The 22,718-nt window shown below is 32.6% G+C and overlaps 1 protein-coding gene across 1 annotated transcript; it reads left to right on the top strand.

Annotated features, from left to right (window-relative positions):
- The first annotated feature begins 5,487 nt into the window (after positions 1–5,487).
- Positions 5,488–22,129, top strand: LOC132740892 (uncharacterized protein DDB_G0287625-like). Its single transcript, XM_060728939.1, has 3 exons — positions 5,488–6,099; positions 6,545–6,612; positions 21,520–22,129. The coding sequence occupies exons 1-3, from the start codon at positions 5,574–5,576 to the stop codon at positions 21,910–21,912; spliced, it is 987 nt and encodes a 328-aa protein (XP_060584922.1). The 5' UTR covers positions 5,488–5,573; the 3' UTR covers positions 21,913–22,129.
- The last annotated feature ends 589 nt before the right edge of the window (positions 22,130–22,718 follow it).

Here is a 22,718-nt window from a genome sequence, read left to right as displayed (position 1 = left end):
AGGGTTGTTGGTGCCAGCAAAAGGTCTGGGGTTCAAGCCGACTATCCGTGCTAGGGGCTCATGCACCCTAGCACTTCATCCTCGTCGAGTCTAAGCCTACTTTGTAGGGCCACTCCCCTTGGCTTTAGTCAGGACATCGGCAGCTGGTCCGCAGTACAAATCCCGATCTTTTGCGCCGTCCCCAGTCTTCAAATCTTCTGCCGATGTCCTGTGTCTTCTCAACGACGTACACGTACCGAGGGCAAGAGAGAAGCGAGTATACATCCTGTGTGTGTATTTGCGTTTATTTATACTCGTCACCGGTTGCCAATATGGGCGAGTCCTCCAGAAGAGTATTAGTCATTTTAGATTTTGGAGGATAGTGCAATTACAGATACAGAAAGATGCCCCAATTCCAGAAGCTTCTCCTGGTTCTTCAGCGTGCCAAGTGTTTAAGCACCCATACACGGGACCTCGATTTTAAGTCTCATCTGAAAGACTGATTAGTAATTTTAGTTGGCCAGCCCGGGAATCGAACCCACAATGTCCAGATTACAAGTCTCGCGATCTAACCGATTGAGCTATGCGGGCTGGCAGACACACAGGACAAAGGCGTATTTGAGTATACATCCTTTGCTACTACTGAAATATATATATGTCTCAAATCTGAGATGCATGTTGGTTAGTAGATCATTACTGGACAAGGGCCGTATTAAGTGTTAAATTAACGTGTGCAAAATGTTTGTAATCATTTAAAACTTTAAACTTTTTTGTTGTTTCGATAGATGTAACGTGTGCATTCATCATTTTAAACAAAGTATAACAGCAACGACTTACGTCTACACGCATGAGAAAGGGACAGAATTTAGCTCTTATTGTTCGATGCTATCAAAGTGGTCGACGAGAGAAACTAGTAATCCTGTTTCTTACTGAAGGAAAATATAGTTTTCTGAGTTTGAGTTTACGAATTATATGAAAACTATTTTCCCTTGTGTGTAATCGCGGATAGATGATTTAGCGCAGTATAGAAGAGTTATATTGAATTTGATCATTCAGCTTCGCGAGGCGTAACTGAGCGGACAGAAAATTATAATTCAATACACGTACATGTATATTACTTATTTTTGAAATGGATGGACCTCATGAACAGAATGATAGAAATTTAACCTTGAAAGATTTAATGGACAAATTAGGCAGCAGAGAAATGAAGTGCAAAATTTGAGAGAGGAAGTCCAGGGCAGTTCTGAATTCGTTTCCTGTGAAGTAAAGAAACTCAAAAAGGCGAAAGACATTGTTTGGAAGTACACAGGAATAAGGTACAATTTGAATTTAAAGAAGATTTGAATGACATTGTTACGCAAGTTATTTGGGCGTTGAATAACAATAAATATATACAACAATAAATTGATTATTCGAAAGAACTCTGTGAAGATCTTCAGAAAAAACTTAAACGACAAAACAAACTTATAAGATTAGCGGATTCTTCTAGCTGTGGCTGGGAAACGGTCAAGCAATATGAAAGCAATCCGATTGCCAGCGATTCTGATGATGAAAGTTAAATCATCAAAGCTGAGAGTCGTGCCCTTATGAAAAAAAGGGATTCTAGTAAGTCGCGGTCTAGCGCTAATCGTCCTGGTAGCAGCCGGTTTAATGGGAGCAGTACGTCATTTTCAGGCTTAAACTTTTGACCTTCTGGCGGGCAAGGCCTTTTTCGTGGTTTCAACGGAAGTTTAGGCACTACCAGCAGCGGTTTGAACGGTTTCAGCAACTCATTTGGCTACGGAAGCCCCTGTTTTGCCTGCGGAGACAGCGGTCAGATCAGAAGGTATTGTCCCAGTGTGCAGAAGTCAAGTGGTTCAGTTGGCGTTCAGTATGGGGGAAATCAGAGTGAACATGGTGGCAGTTTGTTAAAAGATGAGTATTTATTTGACTACGATAGATTTACTCATGACTATTATGAATATGAACAGGGACAAAAACATATTATAGTTAAAGGGAGATTAAGAGAAAATTTATGTTTTTGGCAGGAAATTGGTTTTTCTGAGTTTATTTTAGATGTTATCAAAAATGGATACAAAATTCCATTGTTTTCAATGCCTCCGAAAACTTATTGTAAAAATAATAAATCTTCTTTGTAAGAATCAGATTTTGTAATGGAGGCTATTTCAGATTTGCTAGACAGATACCTTATTAAAAATGTAGCAATCAACCTTATATTGTCCATCCATTAACGGTATCTGTATAAAATTCGAACAAAAAACGACTTATTTTAGATTTAAGAAATGTTAATTCTCATATTTGGAAACAATCGGTTAAATTTGAAGATATTAAAACAGCATTATCCTTTTTAGTTAAGGGATATAGTATGATAAAGTTCGATCTAACGTCAGCTTATCATTTGATTTAGATATAAAGGCCACATACAAAATATCTTGGGTTTTTATGGACTGCAAAAGATGGTTCTCAGTCATTTTAAAATTTCTTAGTTTTACCGTTTGGACTCTCTAGTGCATGTTATATATTTACGAAAATAACAAGGCCTTTAATTTCAAAATGGCGCGCCGAAGGTAAGTCCGTATTGATGTTTCTTGACGATGGATATGGCTGTGCAAAAACAGCGGATAGTACTAAAATATAGGTAGTCAGATAAAAGCTGATTTACTTTTATCCGGTTTTATTCCCAACACAACTAAATCTATTTGGGAACCTGTTCATGTTTTAGAATTTTTAGGGATTGTCATTGATTTTTATAATGGAATCATTTACGTTCCAACTAGGAGATTAGATAAAGCATTTCGAACAGTTTCTGAGATTTTGTCGCTAGGAGAGTGGCTAGTCTAGTCGGTCAGTAAATTTTGATGTCAATTGTTACAGGCCACGTGTCACAAATTATGACACGTGCACTTAGTATAGATATATAGTCGAAGTGAACTTATATATTATCCAAATGGTTAAATAAATTGAAAAAGACCAATATCAGACAGCCATGGCTTTCCATATATAGATATTCATAAGGCGTCATATTGGGATTCTTACATATTATATAGAGGATATTTGTTTGTTTTGCATGTAAGATTGAAATATAATTTCACTGAGTGAACACCAGATGCAATATTTTCACGAGTGGCGTAGCCACGAGTGAAAATATAATAGCTGGTGTTCACGAATGAAATATATTTCAATCTTATATGTAAAACAAATAAATTTTCTTTTTATTTCATGCTTTTTAAGTGATTTTAAGTATTATTTACTGATTTTGCCGCGTAACGTCGCGCATTCTCCTTTGTGACGTCATCACATCATGACGTCACATCATCAATTTTGAAATATAGTTCTGTTAAATTTCTCTAATTTTGTTACATTTTTAACATGATGTATGGTGACATCGACTTTCTTTTCATAAAGAAGCAAAATTTACGCATGACAGCATTTATTTCTGCCTGTTATTCCATTTAGTTATGATTTTCTTTTCATCCGCATTTAGATATAGTCCGGCTACAGTGAAAATTATATTTTATAAATTTCACTAGTGGTTTATCAGAATATAATCATCTGATATATTACAATAAAACACTGGAAAGCATGAAATAAATCGTTATCAGCAGACAGTATAAATCAGTTACGGTTCTGGGAGTCAAACTTAAATTTATTAAATTTTAAGGATATTTTTCAGTCCACAAGATGTTCAAAGGTTGTGTTTTCAGATGCGAGTAACTCTGGTTATGCAGGTTATGAAGTCAATACATTAAATGGAATGTCACACGGAGTTTGGAATGATGAAGATCAATTAAAATATTCTATATGGAGGGAATTAGTAGCTGTGTACAGAGTACATTTGTACTACAGTCTATTTCACATGTTTTAGCTCATCAAAGGGTTAAATGGTATTCTGATAACAAAGGGGTTACTTCAATTGTTAGAAAGGGTTCAATGAATGTGGAATTACAAAGCATTGCGTTTACAATTTTTACTTTATGTCTAAGGAATTCTATTTCTCTGGAAATGGAATGGTTACCTCGAACGTTAAACGAACGGGCTGATTATTGGTCACGAATCGTTGATTACAATGATTGGGGCATTTCTTTTTATTTGCTGAATATGATAAGATATCAATTTCATATAAATTTAGAAGTTGATTGGTTCGCTTCACCTTACAATGCCAAACTTCTGGTTTTTAATTCAAGATTCTGGAATGAATCTTGTCAGTGATTAGATGCTTTTTCAGAATCATGGAGTCTATATGTGTGTTTATTTGTCCCCCAATATCTATGTTATATGAAGTAATTAGAAAAATCGAGGCTTATCAAGTTATGCATGTATATAAATAAATATATCCCCATTCGGACCATTTCCATTTAGCGAGTTGGTCAGAAGACTCCTCAACATGTCTTATACCGACAAACACTATTCAGCTGATGGTTTCAAGAGAGATGGTGACAATAAAAATTAAACACAGCTATACTGTACATTAGTCTCAAAAACACTAAAAAGTTAAATTATTTACCAAATACCTCTGTATGTCCTCTTATCTATCCATGTTTAGTCTGAAATGAGATTGTTTCCAATTAAACATAATAAAAAAGACTATACTTAAAAAAAACCATGTGACTGCTAGACACCGTTAACATCCATTAAACTACTACATCCCGTTCACTTAAATTTGTTTTCTGTGCTAGACTCTGTACACAAGGCAATGCAGTTTTTTGCAAATTTTGTTAAAAGCAGCTCGAGTTGAAGGGTGTAAACTCAAATATAAGTAGAGGGATGACTATAATTTGTGTTAAATGGCGAATTTTGATACAAAAAAGATGCGTTTTGGGCTTGATTTAGTGGTAAATATCAACATCGTTCGCACATGTCAACAAATACGCTACAATTTTTCGCCAAGTTAACAAAAAATATTCAATTTGCAGACAAAAGCAAATATTGCTCTGAAACCAGAAACATTTAGCTTCACAAAAGTGTTTATATAGTTTGGAAAAATCGATGAAGTTGTGATGAAGAAATAAGTTAAAACACCTTGGGTGTACTCGGTGTGCAGCTTTCCACTTTCGTTTTCGGTGTTTTTAGGGGCTATATCCGGTGGACGCTGTACAACAGTGTGTATATATACGTATAATGTTGTCATTGTCCATCAAAATATCATATTTCAAAATAAATATTCTGAGAACACTGTCAACTTTACTGAGCCAATTTTGCGGACATAGGTCTATTCCGTATGAAAAATATATGCATAAAGCAGTTTAATGTAATGTGTTACATAAATTGACACCTGTCATTATGTCACATTAATTGACATATTTTAAAGATAAAATACGTATATTGAATTAATATCTAAATATTGACGCTTGTTGATTTTTACATGTCCGTCGGTTACAAAAGCTCATAGTTTGTAGGTTGTATTATAATTATATAAAACATCATTCTAACAACGATTTTAACTCTAGTATTATTAATTTATACTAAATTTCGAACAAAAAAATACTGCGCGAATTTTAACGCCATTCAAACATGACGTCATTTACATGAATTTTATGTTTTGGCACACGTTTCGACAAAAGAAAAGAAATAAATGACATCTAACGTGTTCAGCCATGACAACTTTAAGGATATTGTTATTCCTGTTCATAATTTTCAATATTCATTTAAGAGTAAAAAGCAGAGTTTTTAATGGCAACTTAAATGCAAAAATTCATGACTTCGATATCAAAGGGAAGAGGGGACTAAAGAATTCAAGTAAATATGTAAGATCTGTAACATCTGAAAAAAATAAAGATGGGAAAACTTCAAAGAATAAGATAGTATCTGGAAAGAATGCAGACCAAGAAGGTGAGAGAAATCGAGTCAATAAAAGAAACAAAAGACTAAGAGACAGCAATTCTCCGGATTCAAAAACAACGCTAAACGAGTCTAATACAAAAGAAAGAGAAGATCGCCAAAATAGCGTTGCCACTTTAGCGCAAGAAACAACAGAGAGTTTTCTTTCCAGTACAGAAATTGACAGAACTAATTATTCACCATTAGAAACGGTCGAAAATAAAACGGACAATTCAGAAAAATATGAAACTGACGAGAACAATAAGCTCACCAATACAGACTATGGAGAATCTGGATTTCTCAGTAAGTGCCTAAAATATATGTTGATTTTTTCATGATTGAATAATTTACAAAACAGTTTCATTTGTTCACGGTGCAATTGACAAATTTATTTAATATGTATTTTAAGCGCATTCCAGTATTTTTTTAAGAGATCTAAGAAAAAGTTAAATTTTCATATACTTAAATCTTATGTAGATTTACTACAACACAATGATTAAACGCCATGAAAATATATATTTAGAAAAAAATAACATACGAGTGGTCAAAATTTTATGAAAATTTTCAAAAAAAAAGTTTGACTATGAAATGCTGTTTAAGACACATATTAACATGTTGTTAGATAAATTAATGTTATTCTCTGATAAGCGAATAATTATCTGATCTTTAAAATAGATATACCTATTATGTTAATTATCTGATCTTTAAAATAGATATACCTATTATGTAGATATTGTGAACATTTTAGAACCAAACGGTTTAGAAGTTGATGTAGATGACCCTAAAGATAGGATTGTGCACATCCTTAATACCACTGTAAGTCAAGTTTAACATTCAAATATTAATATGAAAATATATATATTTATTATATACTTATAAATGAAATATTGAGAAATATTTATGAAATAAAATGCATATTTTCATTTTCCGTATTTTCACTGTAAAAATTTGTTTTTCACTGCAGTGAAACATATTTTCCGTATTTTCACTGGTGTCTTGCCGGACTACTTTCTTTTAAATTCTGCCAGTACACAAAATTTAAGGGAAAGTTTTTCAAATTTTAATGTCAAAAAAGAGAAAAATGTATATAATAAACAGAAAATTCAAGTTTTTTCTATAAATACACGATTTATTTTCATCTTGTGGCATGAAAATACCATATTTCACTCGTGGCTACCGCCACTCATGAAATATTTATTTTCATACCACTCGATGAAAATAAATCATGTATTTATAGAAAAAACTTGAATATCCTCTATTTGTTTTTCGATAAATTGTTGTTTATATTATAGTATGTATATATCTGTGCGCTTTAAGTCAAAGATTCCAGGGCAAAGTATAACAAGCTATGTTAATAATTATCAGTAATATATTTTTGAGAAAACGTGATATTTTATCGTGCCTGTGTAAGTGGAAAGTTTCAGCCAGGGCATTTGAATGAATTCAAAGTGCAAAGCTTTGTTTTGGATTTTAATTATTTTATTTTCAAATTTCGTTCATGTATATTCTTCTGTGTATTGAAAGTTGAATCTAAAAATATAGCATGCATACTTTAATTCGTGAAATAGAGAAAATAAAAATCCCTAAATATCCCTGAAACCATGTGCATGCGTAAATTCTTGTTATTTTCCGAAATATTTTGCCCCTGCCGACAGTCAAAACTACCAGTGATTTGTTACAAGAACATTAATTATTCGCCGTCGAAATCTCGCGTGTTATCGTTTACGTGATTGCTGGGTTGTTTAGGAAATAGATATCAATTCTGAGTGCATTGTTGTAGAATAGTTCAAATGCGTAGTAGATCTAATACAAGTTAAATGTTGATGCTGCACATCAAAGACGCCGCCAAATGATGTGAACAGTCAATCAGCATTGAAAATGTTCTCTATTACAGTTGAATATCCGAAGCACAAATCAATTCTTTCTCCATGTTCTTTTTGCTCGTTATTTAATAATAAAATAGCATATTTTTGTGAAAAAGTAGAACCTAATGCATAAATTCACAAAGTAATGCCATGTCTGAAATTCAAAAATTGAAACTCAAAGATTGAAACGTCTGGTCGAAGGAAAATAAATTGGATAACAAGTAAAATTGAAATGATTGGTATACTACTTAAAATGCATTGACGACAATATGTGCCGAGAATATATCCATTTAAATATTGGTACGAATTGCATAATGTTCGAATGATTTTTAGGACGAACCTCCCCTTACTGGCTACGCTACGGCCAGTAACCACTGATGATGGTCTTATCACATGTTGTGTGAAAATGGCGTATACGCCAATGAAATCGTTGAAAAATGTTTTATCTGTAATAAACAGCGACATTTAAATTTGAACTCTGGTCTCAAATATGTCGATATGATTGAGAAAAAAATTGATTTTTGTAAAACGTAGAGCCGAAATTTATAATTACTTGAATGATTTCTCTTTCGAGAGGGGTATTAAAAAAATTTTAAATTATTTTCATAATATTTATGTTTCCAAAATTATTTTTTATTTTAGTTCACATCTTACACCTATCGGTCTTGAAACATTATTCTAACACTACTGTATCGGAAATTTTTCTATATAAACAAAGAAGGCTCGAAGCGTGCATTATTCTACATTCTAACACGACCCGCATTTTTCCCTATTGAACATAGAAGGAACCGAAAGTGTGTGTTATTATGGAGGGTTATTTATGCCAAAATTACATCTTGCTTTCTTACGTTACATCGTGCTTTCTAACTTGTACATCGTGCTTTCTAACTTGTACATTATGCATTCTGACATATACATCTTGCATTCTGACTTTTACAGAAAATGTTGTGGATGGTCACAGGTATTGGAAATAAGCCATGTCAAAATTTAAGAACTTTTCAAGAGGATGAAATATTTTAATAAGAAGTTTTTTATGGCCAAAGCACTTTGAACAATGTTGAACACCTGTTCTATTTTATAACTATTTTGTTGATGAAAAAAAAAATCTAAAACCATTGATTTGGAAATGTGCAACTTGTCATTGTCAGCTGGAAATATAATTTGACCTACAGAGTTTCATTAATAAATATAAAAATTGGTTAAATCGTTTTGTATATTTTCTCCATGAGTGCAAATGGAAATTTTAAAACAAAGGGACGTAACTTGGTAAACTGAATCCGAACCGCAATACGGACTTTACCGAGAATATAACTGTAGCGCCACCTGTTAGCATAATTTGGGTGTTACATATTATTACACCAGATGTCGCGTTGTATTATGCTTGCTGCATTCGGCTTTCGGCTATGCGCATTCTACCTTATGACATTCGTCATTCAAGCTGAGTAAATAGACCCAAATACAAACAGTTGCAGGTTAATTTATTGAATTAATATACCGGCCAGACCAACAAATGAATAATAATTGATCGTTAAATAACGACATCAACATAAAATTAAGCAAGTCGCACACAGCAGAAAGCATAATGTGCATGTAAGAAATCAACTTGTAAAAGTCAGAATGCAAGATGTATATGTCAGAATGCATAATATACAAGTTAGAAAGCACGATGTACAAGTTAGAAAGCACGATGTAACGTAAGAAAGCAAGATGCAATTTTGGCATAAATAACCCTCCATAGTTATTATGCATTCTAACACTATCGGAATTTTTTCTATATAAACAAAGAAGGCCCGAAGCGTGCATTATTTTACAACAATGCACTCGTTCTTATTATCTCCCTTTATATTTTCACATTGACGGCGCCATTTTGTTTGAAAAATCTGAAAAAATAAAACAATTTTTTGTCGAATTTTGTTGTGAGAACTATCTAGAATGAAAAAGAAAATGGTCTAACTAAGAAAATGAATCCGAACACCAATATCTTTAATTCAGTCGTTAACGCTGTACAGACGTTTAAAGTGTTGTTTACGTGACGTCACAATGTAGCGCCAAACAGCACGTGCAAAACAATCAAATCAAGTACGCTATTTTAATGTCGCAAACGAGTCATGCAAGTTTTACATATATTTCACTTTTAATAATTTGTATTTCGCTTGGAAAATTATAGACTGAAATAAAATAAACAAAGTTTTATCAACGTTTTCAAAATTCGTTATTCTCAAAATGTTTCTACACACGGTAGATTTAACGACAATTTTTTTCAACCCACTGGAACGGCCTTTAAAGAACGTTTCTCGGAAACTCTGAGGCGAAAACAAATTTAACCACCAAACATAAAGTCCAACTTTATAATAATAATTATATTTTTTCTTGACGTGTTAGAATGGAAATAGATATTAATTCTTCGTGCATTATTGTATAATAATGCACGTTTTTCGTTCAAATGCTTTGTAATTAATCACTCAGGCCTTTCGGCCTTCGTGATTATATTACTACGCATTTGAACTCAAACCGTGCATTATTCTACAACAATGCACTCTGAATTGATATCTATTTCCTAAATAGAGTCACTGTTTGACGTTCTATATTTAGACATGTGACGTAATCATTATACATGTGACGTAACCACTATAAAATCCGACGCGCTGACAATAAGTACGGAAACAAATCAGGCGCAATTTTGCTTAATAGCAGGTACGGCAGCATTTTTTTGTTAATGTCGTGTTAGAATCGAAATAATATATCCAAATCGGTGATTTTATCGCTGGATAACATCACTGTTTGTCGTTCGGATGCGCATCATTATATCACTCGGGCTACGCCCTCGTGATATAATTTCTCGCATCCGAACTCCAAACAGTGCAAACTCCTCACAGCGGTTACGTCACGCTTTGCTACTGTACAGATCAGGGGAAGTAACCGCTGCGAGGAGTTTGCAAACAGTGATGTTATTGAGCGATAAAATCACAGTTTGGGATATATTTAAGAAATAACATCGGCCTGAGAGGTGTATATCGGCTATTTAACACCGGTTTGGAGTTTTGATGCGTAGGAATTGACCACGAAGGCCGTAGGCCTGAGTGGTTAATTTTCTCGCATTAAAACGACAAAACCGGTGTTAAATAGCCGATATACACCTCTCAGGCCGATGTTATTTCGATTCTAACACGATAAAATAAGGAAGATCACTAATGTTATTTTTTTCAAGCGGAAATAACTTCTGGTGCCGATTTTCGTATAACGCTGTTCAATTTTCGCACCCTACTGTTAGACAAAATAAATAATAAGAAAAAACATCATTTTATCAAGTTTTCAACAACAAAAAAAACTTACGACGTATTGTGTTTACATCAGTGCCCCATTTATCATTCTTGTATGTATGAAATAACGTCAGCTCGTTTATGAATGAGTTGTTTACTTACGATGACGTCATTACGCTACTTACGGATTGGCGCCGTTTTGTCAAAATATTTATTAACTGATATGGATCAAATATGTGGCGTTAGTGTATGTGAGATATTATTTCGGTATTGTATGAAAAGAAAACATTATAAGAACTGAAAATATAAATAAAAATGCTTTTTATTGTTGCTTGTAAACTATATACTCGAGGGTGAAAACATAAAAGCCGCATATACAAGTAGTCCCTAACCAGTGTTTATTGGCAGTTTAACACCGGTTTTTTTCCTTCTTTGTCTATAGTGACAAAATCACGTGGAGTGATAGAATTTTTAAACAAAGCACTCGCCGTTCTTATTATCTCCCTGTGTATTTTCACATTGAGGGCGCCATTTTGTTTGAAAAATCTGATAAATAAAAACAATTTTTTGTCGAATTTTGTCGTGAAAACTATCTAGAATGAAAGAAAATGGTCTAACTAAGAAAATAAATCGGAACACCAATATCTTTAATTCAGTCGTTAACGCTGTACATACGTTTAAAGTGTTGTTAAAGTGACGTCACAATGTAGCGCCAAACAGCACGTGCAAAACAATCATATCAAGTACGCTATTTTAAGTTTTACATTTATTTCACTTTTAATAATTTGTATTTCGCTTGAAAAATTATAGAGTAAAATAAAATAAACAAACACAGTTTTATCAACGTTTTCAAAATTCGTTATTCTCAAAATGTTTCTACACACGGTAGATTTAACGACAGTTTTTTCAACCCACTGGAACAGCCTTTAAAGAACGTTTCTATTAGAAACTCTGAGGCGAAAACACATTTTACCACCAAACATAAAGTCCAACTTTATAATAATAATTATATTTTTTCTTGACGTATTAGAATGGAAATAGATCTATATCAATTCTTTGTACATTATTGTATTATAATGCACGTTTTTCGTTCAAATGCGTTGTAATTAATCACTCAGGCCTATCGGCCTTCGTGATTATATTACTACGCATTTGAACTCAAACCGTGCATTATTCTACAACAATGCACTCAGAATTGATATTTATCACACACCCGTGCCGATTTTGCCACTCCGTAAAAATGGTATTGCACGGCCGTGCATATATTTTGACATGACGTCATTAGCGTTATACAAACATAGTGTAAAGACGCGCTGAATGTTAGCGTTATACAATAGGCGCGTCAATGAAAAATGACTTATTCTTATTCTTTATTTTGGGTATGTGATAAATAGAATATTAAATTTGTGTAAGTTCATTACTTATTTTATTGCACTCGTTGAATAAAATAATATTATGCTCGCCAGAGGCTCGCATAATATAATTTTATTCAAGTCGTGCAATAAATTCAGTATTGAACTTACACTCATTCAATATCCTCTATTTATCACACACCCGTGCCGATTTTGCGACTCCGTAAATATGGTATTGCACGGCCGTGCATATATTTTGACGTGACGTCATTAGCGTTATACAAACATAGTGTAAAGACGCGCTAAATAATAGCGTTCTACTATAGACGCGTCAATGAAAAATGACTCTTATTTCACTTTAAACGGTCTTTATTTTGGGTATATGATAAATAGAATATTGAATGAGTGTAAGTTCAATACTGAATTTATTGCACTCGTTGAATAAAATAATATTATGCTCGCCAGAGGCTCGCATAATATAATTTTATTCAACTCGTGCAATAAATTCAGTATTGAACTTACACTCATTCAATATCCTCTATCTATTTCCTAAGCAAAACCGGGTTTACTTTTTAAAATAAATATAAAAATTGAAAAATTCATATCGTCAAAAATCTTGACGAAAATGTTGTGATGGCAGAGATCTAATCCTGTAAGGGGAGATGATCACTGCGTAGGAGATTGAACGAGTTTACGGTTGCGGAAGAACCGCCTCTCTGATAATGGGCTTGGTTTAGGCTTTGTGACTTGTAATTTAATGATTCGACAAGTGATATTGATCAAAGTTGTCCTTGTTCCCTTCTGCCCCGTCAACGAAGACTAAATGCTAGCATACGGAGCACCAAACTCCTTACAGCGGTTACTGTATTGATCAGGGTAAGAAACCGCTGCGGGGAGTTTGACGGAGCATCATTTTAAATTTTTGCGACAATTTAAGGCGGAGCCGAACTTCAACAGAGGCGGAGCAAATTAAGTAAGTGACACTGCCTTAGTCGTAACCTCTTTCAACGGACTGGCTCATTGACACGTTATTGGAGAGGTCATCAAATTTCTCCACAGTGTTCAGACTGATTGCTGGCGGCATCCATTTTTGCCTATCTGATTGTAGTAAACGAATGTCATTTAAAGCGTAAAATCATTAGGAGCAGTCTACAAAAATTGTTTTGCGCATGCTCCTTTTTCAAAATACGACTTAGCTTAAACGAAAAATTAACATCGAAGTGAACAAATCGGTACATAGAAAAATCGAAAAATATCATTTACGTTACTTAGCGCTATGTGAATATTTCATTCCGTTTTAATCTTTTATATTGTATAAATCGATTACCGTATTGTTTTCTGAATAGCGTTTTACTTTTTCATGTTCCGATAAATAGTAACAGTGAACATTACAGGTACAATATCACCATGCACTATTATATGACCGAGTGAACCGTGTACCGAAAGTGTGCTGCTCCTTAAACATTTGAACCGGTATGACTATAAAATAACGCAACGGAGATTTTTTTTAAAAAAAATTTTAAACATTTTTTATGTAAATATGGGACTTAAAATTGTTTGATTAACAAACTTTATGCCCGTTTTGGAAAATGTATAGGAAATGTTTCCATATAATTAGAAAAACATTAACCGAAAATGTGCTTATTGAATTTTATTAGAAACTTTTATTTTGTTACTACATATATATACATGTGTATATCATTTATTTAAAATTTAGTTTGATGACATAACATAAATTGTTCCCTTTTAGAAAAAGTACCCCTAATGCGCCGAGGGAAAATAGTCCATTTATCCGGCATATAATCATTCAAAACATTTTAAAAAATGAAGTGTAAAACAAACTTTCATTATGATACTTTATTTAATTTTACCCATGAAATATATAGAGGATATTGAATGAGTGTAAGTTCAATACTGAATTTATTGCACGAGTTGAATAAAATTATATTATGCGAGCCTCTGGCGAGCATAATATTATTTTATTCAACGAGTGCAATACATTCAGTAATGAACTTACACGAATTTAATATTCTATTTATCACATACCCAAAATAATGACCGTTTAAAGTGAAATAAGAGTCATTTTGCATTGACGCGCCTATAGTATAACGCTAACATTTAGCGCGTCTTTACACTATGTTTGTATAACGCTAATGACGTCACGTCAAAATATATGCACGGCCGTGCAATACCATATTTACGGAGTCGCAAAATCGGCACGGGTGTGTGATAAGGTGCTATATCAGTCAAATATATTTCATATTTTTTAAAAATAAATATGAAATATAAATATGAAAGTGGGCGGAGTCAAAACTCATATTTATTTTAAGGGACTTCTTTCGCCATTTTAATTGAAAAATCTGAAAATTCAAAACAACTTTTTGTAGAATTTTGTTTTGAAAACTATCTAGAATGATAGAAAATGGTCTAACTAAGAAAATAAATCCGAACACCAATATCTTTAATTCAGTAATTAACGCTGTACAGACGTTTAAACAGTTGTTTACGTGACGTCACACTGTAGCGCTAAATATTGTGTGCAAAATAAGACAATATTTATATTACTGCGCGCTGTACAATTGCAGTTGCGTAGCAAGCACGGGTGTTCGTAACCATTTTTTCTTTGATAATGAAATTAAATAAAAAGGTTATTTTTTCGTTTTTCGTGAAATATGGTATATATTTTCACTCAACATGATAAAATACCACATATTTTCACTCGCCGTCCCGGCTAATGAAAATATGTGGCATTTTATCATGTTTCGTGAAAATATATTCCATATTTCACTCAAACGAAAAAATATCCTCTTAATATTCAATATATATAATAAATTCTATTTTGTTAAAAAATTGTAATTTATAATCATTCATTGTGTCGTTTATGCAAAAATATCCCAAATTATTTAATTTTATCCATGAAATATGGTGCTATATCAGTCAAATATATTTCATATTTTTTAAAAATAAATATGAAATAAAAATATGAAAGTGGGCGGAGTCAAAACTCATATTTATTTTAAGGGACTTCGTTCGCCGTTTTGTTTGAAAACTCTGATAAATACAAAACAACTTTTTCTTGAATATTGTTTTGAAAACTATCTAGCATGATAGAAAATGGTCTAACTAAGAAAATTAATCCGAACACCAATATCTTAAATTCAGTAATTAACGCTGTACAGACGTTTAAAGAGTTGTTTACATGACGTCACAATGTAGCGCCAAACAGCGCGTGCTTACGCCAAAAATTACTGCGCGCTGTACAATTGCAGTTGGTAGCAAGCAAGGGGATTCGTTACCCTAACATTTTCTTTGATAATGAAGTTAAATAAAAAGGTTATTTTTTCGCTTTTCGTGAAATATGGTATATATATTTTCACTCAAACTGATAAAATGTTTTATCATTTTATCATGTTGAGTGAAAATATCTTCCATATTTCACTCAAACGAAAAAATATCCCCTTAATATTTTCGAATTAAACAAATCTTCTACAGCAGCAAAAATACCTCTCGCATGCTTCTTTTTAAAGAAGCAAACAAAGAAGCAAACTTGTTTATTTAATAAGGCCGTCGTCGATGGTCCGGCCGGCCAAAAATGAGTAAAAAAATTCTTTAAATTTTTCTTCTGTTCACATACAAGTATCTTAATTAATATGAATAGTTTGAGATAGTTAAATATCATGATGTGTGACACAATTCCATCGGAACCAAATCAACCAAAATCATCGAACATTTGGTGAGTACATTTTTTCATCAATGTTATATATATATTATGATATAACAAAAAAAACCCTAAAAAAAAACCAGTGCATGAGATTTGCAATATGCATTATGAATATCTTAAACTATTATGCCTGAATTCTCCGAGAACTTGATAACATTTTATTGATTGTATACGGCAACCGTGTTCCGGCCTTATTAAGTACTTTGAAGCAATCGATCTTGCCATGGCCAGTGTTTAAGAGAGATGTGACCAACCGGGATATCGCGTACTTCAGAACGTGGAGGATTTACTGTTTAAGGCCGCCAAACCTTTGAAGACCGAGTACACTTGAGAACTTGGTTTTGTTTGTGATTTCTATGGTAACGATATTAACCGAGACATCTTAGAGGTGCAGCTTCAGCTGCTACGTTCACATTTTGACAAATCAGAAAATAGTACTGTTACTCTACCTGACGTTTTGAAATTTGTGTCAGAACAGTCGGTGCTAGAACGAGCACTGTTCTCTGAGGTTGTTGTGTTTATAAAGATTTTGTTAGTAATGACTGCTACTAATGCTACCAGTGACAGGACATTCTCGGCGCTCAGAAGAAAGAATAAAGACATACCTGAGATCGACAATGTCTCAAGTACGTTTGAACAATCTAATGGTGTTACATATTCATAAGTACAGAACAGATTCACTCAAGTTACGTATAATTGCCGATGAGTTCATGACCACTAGAGAACGACGGTGATGTGTTTTTTTTTGAAAATTTACATAAAATGAGACTCTGTGTTGTGAAAGATTATTGTGAACAAAATACAAGTGACTGCTAAACAAAAAGTGGTTATTGTTAACTCGTAATTTGTACTATTCTTCCATCATGTCATCGATTGTTATTTAAGCTTATACCATTGTCTGATTTATGTTAAACAATAATCCACGTACTGTAATATGTCTTGAATTTGTTTATTTATAATTATCAGATAAAATGCATCTAAAGAATTATAACAACATCAGTTATTGTTTATTTTTCATTTGCCAAATATCAATTACATGTATTCATCTTTTATGTACACCTGTTCGTCCGTTATGCGAACCTTAAATGTCACCCTTAAAACTTACGACGCACTTAAATCTGTAAAAAAATCGTTGACATATTACTATAACATATACTAGCGGCAGGCTGTAAACTGTGCCAAATATATGGGAAACGCCCCTGAGAGCATCCTAGAATAAAACAAATTTCCGGGGGAGCATGCCCCCGTACTCCCCCTAGATTCTGGCTAAAACCAACCAAATTGGCCGCACCAATCACAAAATCGTTCCGACGAGCCAATGTAGATAAAATTAGATAATGATAAAAAGAATATGAGATTCAAACATGGCATTATAATTTCAGTTAGACGTTTATTCAAATCCCTTAAAGCTCCGTGACATGTTGTACATCAGAAAAGCTATTTTTATTAGAAAATTTGAGAACAGTGTGATTTTGTTAAAACAAAAAAATACACAAAATCAATTTTCCCCATTGCTGTATGGACAAATGCATATCCAGGGGCGTAGCTTGAAAGAAACCAATGTGTAGGCATTTGTGTTAGGGGGGTTCGGGGGCATGCTCCCCCGAAAATTTTTGAAATACTACATTGCCATAGCTGCATTCTGGCGTATGTTAAGGCATGTTCTGAAGGAAGAGTATTCATAATTTTGCTGCATTTTCGATACATTTTTCCATCAATATAAAGATGACAATACTAAATACATGTATATCACTAACTCAACATTTTGGCAAAAAGAGCTTTTTTCCGTAAACACCATTGGGGTAATGATATACGAATTCAGAATTATACATTTAAAAAGAACAAATTTATGCAAATTTTGAAGCAAATATCAAAATTTAAAAATTCAAAATAAGGTTGTCTAAATATATAATTAGAAAATAATAAAACAATGATCAAGAAGATCGAACGCCAAAGCACCCCTAATAACACATTGCTACACCGGACAATCGGTATTTAAATACCAATTGATGATGAAATATCTTATGTCACACAAACAGCATCGAATACATTTTCTCAATAAGATTTTATGCTCCAATAATTCATAAATGAAAGCCACTTTTTATTGTTTATGGTGAAACATATATAGAACATAGAATATGACTGTTTACGTGAGTAAAACATATAAAGAAAGTAAAGACAAAGCAAACTTACACCTCCAGTAATTCAATAAGTACGTTACCAACAGTAATGAAAGAAAAAGAATTCCGAAGAACTTTTATTATCAAACATTTTTTGTAATTTGAATGGAGTATTTCGCGCGAAGTAGTTTCAGAATGTTCAAAAATCTATTTCGCAATTGTAAGAATTCCTATCAGTGTGAATGAACTTGGCATGTCAGAACGCTCATATTCATTTACATGTTTATTTTAAGAACTAAAAAATCGGATATTTTCAATCATGTTTTTCCTTACATGCTTCCTTTCTTCTAATATTTCTCCATAAGTTACTTATGTCTCTCTATAGTGATAATTCAAAAATCAATTATTCTCTTATTTTTAATTGTACTTTCAAAGAGCTTACATTTATACGCAACATTTTTGTATCTTTATTTTGAAAATTACTTGAGGTATTGTTTTACTTGTCTGGATTACATTGTTGTGAAATGTTTGTAAATGTTACTTTATGTGCAATTTAATGAATAAATAAAGTTTCAACTAAGTATAAATAAAAAAAAAAGAATTGCACCGCTAGCTTTAAAAGCAAACTCTCCACCACTACGCTAATTAATGCAGAATTTGATGTGTATTCAAACACATAACTTGTATATATCATTAAAATACATTTTAAAAAACTTCTGTAATAACACAGATTATGTTTCACGTTTACTTCAAAGCGACTTTATGAACTTGCCAGGTTTCAATTCTACTTTGTGTTTTGTGCTCAAAATTTGACGGAGATGCAGTTTGAACAGAATAACGTAAACATAATTAAACCATGAATATCTTAAGAATGGAAGAGAATATAAAAGACAAGATGTCAAGGCTTCATTCGAAAGATATCACTTAGTTTCCTCATCAGTTGTATAAAGCTAGCAGTCTACCAATATCTAGATATGGCATATCCTGGTCGTGCATACTTGTAATATTTATAATATTTTGAGTCGAAGGGCTCAAAAACTTTTATATTGTCAAAAACTTTATCCGTGGTGTCTCTGATAGGTTTTACCACAGAATAACTTTATAACACGGCAACACTTTCGTTATGAAATAAAACTCGATATATTTTCAAATAAGGTGACAGGTCATTTTCTAAAATTAGGACCTACACATCTACCGCCCTTACCCTTAAATTTGTATTGCATTTTTGTAATCATTTAATTTTTCATTTCTGAGGAAAAAGTGTAGGCACGTGCCTACAGTGCCTAAAGGAAGCTACGCCACTGATATCTACTAGACGCCGCTTGCAAGCGGCGTCTAATAATCACGAAGGCCTGAGTGATTAATTACAAAGCATTTGAACGAAAAAAGTGCATTATTATACATTATTACATGCTTTTCGGTGGTTTATAGAAATATATCAGTGATATAAAACTGGTAATTTCACTGTTTGAAACAGTGAAATTACCACTTTGATAATTTCACTGTTTTGAATTTAAGCCCCTTACGTTGTTTCAGTGAAATACCAGCGTGCACAGTACTTGGTACCAACTTAATGACGTCACGTCGTAAATGACGTCACGTTGTATTATTATTTGGCGCGTTTTTCATTCAGTATTAGGTTTAATTTCTTTTTAAAACGTTTCTGTGCATGTAATAAAAAGAAAATTTGTTTAGTTTAGTGTAAGATTGAAATATATTTCACCTTGTGACCACCAAAAACTCATATTTCACTCGTGGCTGCGCCACTCGTGAAATATACCTTTTGGTGCTCACTCGGTGAAATATATAGAGGATATTCAAGTTTTTTCTATAAATACATGATTTATTTTCATCGAGTGGTATGAAAATAAATATTTCATGAGTGGCGGTAGCCACGAGTGAAATATGGTAATTTTCATGCCACAAGATGAAAATAAATCATATATTTATAGAAAAAACTTGAATTTTCTGTTTATTATATACATTTTTCTCTTTTTTGACATTAAAATGTAAAAGACTTTCCCTTAAATTTTGTATACTGGCAGAATTTAAAAGAAAGTAGTCCGGCAAGACACCAGTGAAAATACGGAAAATATGTTTCACTGCAGTGAAAAATAAATTTTTACAGTGAAAATACGGAAAATGAAAATACGCATTTTATTTCATCAATATTTCTCAATATTTCATTTATAAGTATATAATAAATTTGTTTAGTTCAGTGTAAGATCAGAATATATTTCACGGAGTGAGCACCAAAACGTATATTTCACGAGTAGTGCAGCCATGAGTGAAATATGAGCTTTTGGTGTTCACAAGGTGAAATATATTTCGATCTTACACTAAACTTAACACATGTTTTTTTTATTATATGCAAATAAATGTTTTAAAAAGACATTAAATCTAATACTGAATGAAAAGCGCGCCAAATAATAATAAAACGTGACATCATTTACGATGTCACGTCATTAAGTTGGTACCCAGTACTGTGCACGCTGGTATTTCACTGAAACAACGTATAAGGGGCTTAAATTCAAAACAGTGAAATTATCAAAGTGGTAATTTCACTGTTTCAAACAGTGAAATTACCAGTTTTAAACCACTGATATATTTCTATAAACCACCGAAAAGCATGTAATAAATTCAGATCTTACACTGAACTAAACAAATATCCTCTATATAATGCACGAAGAATTAATATATGTTTCTATTCTTACTCGTCAAGAAAAATTAAATTATTTTTATCAAGTTGGACTTTATGTTTGGTGGTTAAATTTGATTTCGCCTTAGAGTTTCCAATAGAAACGTTCTTTAAAGGCTGTTCCAGTGGGTTGAAAAAAAAACTGTCGTTAAATCTACCGTGTGTAGAAACATTTTGAGAATAACGAATATAAAACTTTGTTTGTTTATTTTATTTCACTCTATAATTTTTCAAGCGAAATACAAGTTATTAAAAGCGAAATAAATGTAAAACTTAACTCGTTTGCGACATTAACATAGCGTACTTGATTTGATTGTTTTGCGCGTGCTGTTTGGCGCTACATTGTGACGACACGTAAACAACACTTTAAACGTCTGTACAGCTTTAAGTAAAGTATTGAAAATATTGGTGTTCGGATTCATTTTCTTAGTTAGACCATTTTCTCCATTCTAGATAGTTTTCACAACAAAATTCGACAAAAAATGTTTTTTATTTATCAGATTTTTCAAACAAAATGGCGCCCCCAATGTGAAAATACACAGGGAGATAATATAAGAACGGCGAGTGCATTGCTGTAGAAAAATGCACGCTTCGGGCCTTCTTTGTTTATATAGAAACATTTCCGATATTGTTAGAATGTTGTTTTTATTACATAAACGAAAAATTTCTGAATTTTCAATCATTGGTATGTTCTTTATACATTTTAGGAACAGAATAACATCATTTCATCTCTAGAATCTGATAATTCAAATACAGAGGTAAAAGAAAGTACAGATAATGATAACGATTCTAATACAGATGAAAATGAAAATGCAGGAAATGATTACGAAAATGAAGGAAGTGATAACGATAATTCTTATATAGAAGAAAATTCCAATGCAGTAACTGATAACGAAAATTTAAATACAAAGACAAATACAAATGCAGTAACTGACAAAGAAAATTCTAATAAGGAAGAAAATTCCGATGCAGTAACTGATAACAAAATGTCTAATGTAGAGGAAAATGAAAATCAAGGAACTGGTAACGAACATTCTAATATAGAGGAAAACTCCAATGCAGGAACTGATAACAAAATTTCCAATGGAGATAGAAAATGAAAATCAACGAACTGATAATGATATGTTTAGTAAAGAGGAAAATAATATCTAGTATGAAGGAAAATGAATATGCCGGAACTTATAACGAAAATTATAATACAAAAGCAAGTAAAGATGAAGGAGCTTATAACGCAAGTGCAAATAAAAGGGACAATAAAAAACGGCAGATGATGAAATAAACTTAAATTAAATGGAACATTAAAGAAGGCAAAAGCCCCGTCTTTTCTCTCTTTTTTTTTTCTTTCTTTCTTTATTTTTTCCAGGCTTAATGTATAAGTGTTTTTCAATCAGGAGAATTTATATACTAAGAGGATATTTTTTCGTTTTTCGTAAAATATGGAATATGTTTTCACGAAACATGATAAAATGTCACATATTTTCACGAGCCGGGATGGCGAGTGAAAAGTCACGGCTCTTGAAAATACATGTATGTGGCATTTTATCATGTTGAGTGAAAATATATACCATATTTCACGGAAAACGAAAAAAAAAAATTTGATTTAATTTCATTATCAAAGAAAAATGGTAACGAACACCCTTGTTTGCTACGCAACTGCATTGTACAGCGCGCAGAATATATTTACGTTCTGTTTTGCACGCGCTGTTTGGCGCTATATTATGACGTCACGTAAACAACTCTTAAATTTAAACGTCTGTACAGCATTAATGACCCAATAAAAGATATTATGGTCGGACTTATTTTCTTAGTTAGACCATTTTCTATTATTCTAGATAGTTTTCAAAACAAAATTTAACAAAAAGTTTGTTTTTTTATTTAATCAGATAAGAACGCAATTCATTCATAA

This window comes from Ruditapes philippinarum, unplaced genomic scaffold (genome assembly GCF_026571515.1).
Source record: "Ruditapes philippinarum isolate M1 unplaced genomic scaffold, ASM2657151v2 ctg457_1_1_1_1, whole genome shotgun sequence".
Classification (NCBI taxonomy): Eukaryota; Metazoa; Mollusca; class Bivalvia; order Venerida; family Veneridae; genus Ruditapes; species Ruditapes philippinarum.
Note: the sequence above shows the minus strand (reverse complement) of the source record. Positions and strands in the feature narration are given on the sequence as shown.

Coding starts and splice junctions, on each gene's coding strand:
- LOC132740892 (XM_060728939.1), top strand. CDS start 5,574: ATGACAACTTTAAGGATATTGTTATTCCTGTTCATAATTTTCAATATT. Junction 6,100..6,544: donor TGGAGAATCTGGATTTCTCA/GTAAGTGCCTAA, acceptor TGAACATTTTAG/AACCAAACGGTTTAGAAGTT. Junction 6,613..21,519: donor TGCACATCCTTAATACCACT/GTAAGTCAAGTT, acceptor TATACATTTTAG/GAACAGAATAACATCATTTC.